At 34.6% G+C, this 6,000-nt stretch overlaps 1 protein-coding gene across 1 annotated transcript in view; it reads right to left on the bottom strand.

Moving 5' to 3' along the window:
• SMCHD1 (structural maintenance of chromosomes flexible hinge domain containing 1) overlaps positions 1-6,000 on the bottom strand; it is a 166,750-nt gene that overhangs the window by 32,213 nt on the left and 128,537 nt on the right. Inside the window, exons 35-37 of the mRNA XM_006891422.1 lie at positions 3,716-3,803; positions 2,806-2,937; positions 1,510-1,662 (exon numbers count right to left, since the gene is read on the bottom strand). Coding sequence (XP_006891484.1) covers positions 1,510-1,662; positions 2,806-2,937; positions 3,716-3,803 — 373 coding nt within the window. The remainder of the gene's footprint in view (positions 1-1,509; positions 1,663-2,805; positions 2,938-3,715; positions 3,804-6,000) is intronic.

Below are 6,000 nucleotides of genomic sequence, written 5' to 3'. Positions count from 1 at the left end.
CCCCCTTTATATCTACGCCCCTGTTCAGCATGAAGAAGCCAGAGAGTCGGCATCCAATTCCCAAATCAATAAGACAGTTGGTTTAATTCCTATTGGAAAATGCTTGTCATTCCTCTGTAGCAACTGGTCCCCACTGGATCCTCATCATTCCCTTCAACTGCTCCCCCCACCGACCAAACTGTGCAGCTCTGCAACTGCATCCTGGTCCATCCTCACCCTTCTGCCCCCAACCCTCACCTCCTTGTACCCCCAATATGTTTTTCCTAATAAAAAAAATATTAAAAAAAATAAAAAAAGCACTGCTGACAGAATAAGCTTTCTAAATAAACTAAATGTGCACTACGAATTAACCAAATAAAGTGTGACTAGTAATACAATGATATAAGCTTACAGTTACTGGCAAAGACATATACATAAGATACACTAAAAAGATTTTTTTTTAAATAGCATGATTGCATTATGTAAGTGATTATTTTTAGAAGTTCTTACACTGTAATTTATAAAAGTAAAATAATTTCCATTTTCAGTGAGAGAAATAAAATCAAATGGCTTCAATTTCTCTATATTTATGCTTAGTACACCCTCTCAAGTCAGAAGCAATCCACAGTTAACCCTTTTGTGGATTTTCAGTGATGGTAAATCTCACACGAAGAGACTGCCCATTCTCTCCCCTGGAGCAGATGGTGGATTTGAAGCATGTGCCTCTGGGTCTGCTGTGTAGTTTCTTACCAACAGGTCACCAGAACCCCCTCCATAAAGACTCTTCTTTGCCACTGAATAGGATGACCAATCCACAGCTGACCTTCCAGGAGGTTTTTACATGGAAGGAGACTGCTCAGCTTTCTCCTGTGGAGCAGCTGGTGGGTTTGGACTTTATACTATTGAGTTTCTTTTAATTCCTTACCACTTGGCCACCAGAACCCAAAGGCAGTGGAAGCATCCATGGATGGGTAATATCCCATGTGATTTACCTGTCTCTAAAAATCCACTGGAGGTCAACTATGAGTTGGCTCTGATTTGATGACAATGAACAAAATGTTTAGCTCTAATGGCCTAGTGGCAGGAAGCTGCTTTGCAATTCTGAAGGTATAGAGTTCAAGGTCACCAGCTGCTCCATGGGCAATCTCCTCCCATGTGATTAACTGCCTATGAAAATCCACCGGAGGGTCTGCTATCAGTTGGTTCTGACTTGATGGTACACAACAACGCTTGCTTTGCTTCTATTCATCAAAGGGCTTGTTTTGAATGAAACATACATGTCATATCGTTAGAGAAGTTCGTAAGTCACTAGAACCAGAGAGTTGGACATCCATGGTTAAAAGAGGGACAATGTTAAAGGTAAAAATGAACATGGGTCTAATTTGCAGTAGTTTAGAGTAAAAAGATGATACTTTTACACACTTTCCAACTTAATTGCTCTAATTAAAACATTCCATAGCTATATATCAGAACATCTCAATGCAGAGGATGAAAATAGAGAAGTGATTTTATCAAAAAGTATAAATATACCGAAATTTCAGCAGAACCATTCACAAAGGGAAATTCAAGTGTTTTAACTTTTCCATTAAAGAGTGGTATATCATTATCTTCTTCACTAGAACCTTTAATAGTAGCGATTATTGTGCCAACCAAATTAGCTCCTGTGTGATTGCCGTATTCATCCTTAAAAGAAAATAATGAACAACAATTAGAAGATTAAATTCAGAACTAAAGAAGCCTCAAGTATGAAATCATACTGACTTATTTTAATCCTCAAAAAGCTTTGGTGATCAGTTATAATACAAAGACTGCATTTCTGGTCATTTGGATCCACCAGTGGCTCAGTGTGATTTACACCCTCAGAAACCCAATGTCAGCTTATGAGTTGGTTATGACTCGACAATGAAAGAAGCTTCTTCATCCAAACACAGAGCTCAGTCCAATATTAAATACTCCATACTCCATAGAAAGGAACCATTAAGAGAATTCAAGGTCGGTCAGACCGTCTAATTTCTAAATTACAAAAGCCTTCATTTTTAAATATTACCTTATTATTCACATTTAATATTTATTATGAAACACCCCCCAAGGTATTATGAATTTATAATGGTTTTAAAGTATTTTATTTCAGTAGCATCTGTATATACTGGAAAAGCAATTAGCATCCATACATATGAAATATTCTATACTCTCCACTGTTTGGTGCACATATGGACCTAAAGACCCAAGCTCTAGTAACTCTATGACTTTCTGTTTATGCTAGTGAAAAGTCTAGGGGAATGAAGAACCATTCCGTTGTCTAAAGCAGGAAAATAAATTGTTTGAAAGAAGTTTAGCACACCACCACTGGCCACATTTTCCATAAGTGTAAAGTCTCACTAATTCTGTTTTGCCATGTTTTTCTTAATATTCTTAGCAGATCTGTTGCTGCTTACTCTAGAAGTAACTCTGATTTTCTTCTTTAACAATCTATAATCAGAGCAGATCTCTTAAAAATACCTGATGATCTCCTCTTTCTGTCCCAGACACCAAAACTTCAATTTAGTCCACACACATTAAACGGGGAGTAAAGTATATATAAGGAATGTGGAAGTATTACTGTATTAAGTCAATTCTTAGTGCAAATGAATTTATTTTATGTACAATATTACACATCTATATTCAAGTATAAAAAAACCCATGAGTTTGATATTTATTTCACTAGCAGGATTTGCCTTTTAACCTTAAATTGATGAATCATATTCCAGTGTATATTATTTCACATACAAAAATAATATGCACATTTGCTTGTTATGATGTATAGTTTTGAAAGAAAATAAACAATACCGTGATATGGAGATGCAAATCTTTGACCAAGGTCCTGCTGGCAGCCGAGCGGACATTAGAAACAGCTGGTGTAGCTGGCTGGATTTCAGGAATCAATTTCACAGGCTGATTAGGAAGAACCTCAAATATAATCTTCAAAACAAAACAAAGGTATCCTTATTAACAAAATACTTATACCTCAATTTAGACAGTCTCAATTTATGATAACATTCCTTTCCAATGACTCCAATAATTGCATTTTGACATAGTCAAAAGTTTGGGCAAAAGTTTTTTTAGTTTTATGACTTACTGTCAATGTATTTATAATTTTTATTTATCTTTAGGGGTTGGAAGCATCAAAATATGTAAACATACAGATATATTTTGGTACATACTTATTGCTAATAAGATGTAGTAAACAAAAAACTGTCAGAAACTCAATTTGCTATTGTAATTCAAATTCAACAAAAAATTGCCACTACCTGTATTTATAAGGATGAGAGGAAATAATAAGAGGCAGCAGCATAAATGAAATTAATTTAAAATTTATTTTCATTAACTCCTTAAAATAATTTGAGATATTCTTGATAAAAGATGCTTCAGATTTTTAAATGTTTCTAATAATCTAGGAACAAACTACAGATATTAAATCTGATAGCTAATCTAAATTTTTCACATAAAGGTGTTATGGACAACTTTACCAAGACATGCACTAATATACTTATTAAATGAGTCTTCAATGAAATGAAAAATGGCAAGAGATTTTTTTAATCAGGCTAAATTTGTGAACATAATGAATATATTTCATTCTCATTTCCCTCCTTGTATTTTTTATCTATTAATCACTTTTAAGCAAAAGATTTCATTCCATAAATATTCATAAAAATAAAAATAAAAAGTTAGTTGAGAAATAGAAAAAGAATAAGCAAACCTGTTCACTGTTGAGAGTATTTGCTTTATCCATCATAAAACTAAACTGGATACAGTATGTCCCCACTTTGTTAGGAATTACTTTATCCCTAAGTAAAAAAGACATTAACAGGAATATTGACAATTTTTATATAATGAGAAAATTCAAATCAACAGCATATATATATATATATATATATATATATATACACACACACACACATATATGCAAGAATATATATTCTTTTGACAAAGAAGAAATGAGTAAGAAGGGATTGACTTTTATAACATTCAGTTTCTTTCATTCATTCAATAAACTATTTTGTGTTTGTCAGCCTTAAACTCAGATCCTTCTTACCTGCATATTCTTTCAGTAAATATCCAGAACAAAGGTTCTGGATACGGTAAAAATTTAATAGGAATATGTACGAAAAGTTGATAGAACAGTAAAAAAAAAAATCAGAATTATATATCAATTTCACTTCAATTCTAAACTGTAAATTTCCAACTGACAATTTAGTATGTCACGATTACAGGATACTCTTCTGGTTTTTTTACCCTCATTTCACTTTCCTTTCAGGTACAGCATAAAGTATTTCACTTTATATACAAGATAAGTACTGTAATTTCATTACGAGTAAAGGACTGACTACCTATTAAGAGAGAAGTTTCTAGCTTATATCAATCACAAGTAACCAGAATGAAAATATGAATGACAGTCTATAACATGCCTTGGCTATGATATGCACTTGTGGTCCCTAAGGTAGTTTTCTGTATGTTATTCATAATTTCCAAATAAGGAAAAGGAGCATACTGTAATAAAAAGAACACAGGCTGTTGACACATTGAAATTGAATACTCAGCATAGTAATCTATGTATGTGATCTTGGAGAAAACTTATCCTCCCCTAACTTGTATTTTCTCTAAGAAGATAACTTCTCACAAAGTAAACAATAATTCTTCCAAAAGATAGACCAACCTTTCCTAATGAAGACAACCACATAAATGTTTACTTATGACACTTGAGAGCTAACAAGCCAGTGAAAAATAACTCAAAGTCAAAAGGAGGTGAAAAGCCCAGGAAGGTGAGCTTCACATTTAAGCCCTTACTCCTTGGGAACCCATCCCAAGAGGACAGATGGAGCTGAAGTAGATCAGCTCCTGAGAGAAACACAACTCAGCTTTGACTCATCTCCATCTCTGAATTTGGACTGAAGTGATTCCAGAATGCGGGTAGCCAGGCAAAGAACTTCTCTGTAGAAGCAAACCTAAACCAATTTTAACTACACAAAACAATGATACCATTTTTAATAGGTTTCCTACATACAACAACAGCTGGTAGATGGAAATGACATTTATGAGATTGTGATTTTAAAAAATGAAGTAAAATTCGTGTAACATAAAATTTACTAAATACAATCCTGTGGCATTCAAGACATTCATATTTTTCATAATCATCGCTTTTAATAGTTCCCCAATGTGTGATTCTGAGTCATATTGAGAGGGTCACCATGAGTTGTAACCAACTTGATGGCATGTAACAATGACAGATTATTTTAAAAGTCACTGAAAAGGTCTTTTGAACTGATGCCCTTGACTGCTCAAATGACATTAAAAAAATAGATGAGTATTTCAGAATGTGATTAAATAGTTCAATACTTCCACATGTAGAGTGGATTTCAGATACAGAAGATGACTGAAAAAAGGCAGCATTCCTTTCAGGGATATTTAAATTGGCTCCATGCCAACAACGCTGGCATATATAAAACACCTATAGCAATGATGCACAACTGTGATCCAAGATGGGCTGGTCTGAATATTGAAGCAAGGATTCTGATACTTCGGGCATGCTGCAAAGAGGGACCCATCCTTGGAAGAGGACATTAATGCTTGGAGGGGTAGAGGGACAACGCAAAAGGAAGACCCTGGATGAGATGGATTGACACAGTAACTGAGGTAATGTGGGTAAATGTGCCAGAGATGATGAAATTGGCTCAGGACAGAGCAGGGTTCAGAGCTGTTGTACATATAGGGTCGCCATGAGTTGGAGTTGACTCAATGGCACATAAAAACAACAACTGGTGTGTTACAGAGTAATTACTAAACTCAGAGGGCTTGGAAACTCCCCCTCCCCCCTTTTTGTAAAATTAATTTTAATGAAAGTTTACAGAAACATAGTATTTCCAGTAATTCATTGTTGCACTTTTCTTCCTGCCAATCCTCTCACCCCTAGTTCATTCTTCTCCTTAAAAAGTAAAACTTTTTCATTGTTATGCAATCCCTCCCCAAGTTCACTCCACTGTGCAG

The sequence above is a fragment of the Elephantulus edwardii genome, unplaced genomic scaffold, assembly GCF_000299155.1.
Source record: "Elephantulus edwardii isolate Elephantulus edwardi_28Jun2011 unplaced genomic scaffold, EleEdw1.0 scaffold00097, whole genome shotgun sequence".
Taxonomy (NCBI): domain Eukaryota; kingdom Metazoa; phylum Chordata; class Mammalia; order Macroscelidea; family Macroscelididae; genus Elephantulus; species Elephantulus edwardii.
This window is presented reverse-complemented; position numbering and strand designations above follow the sequence as displayed.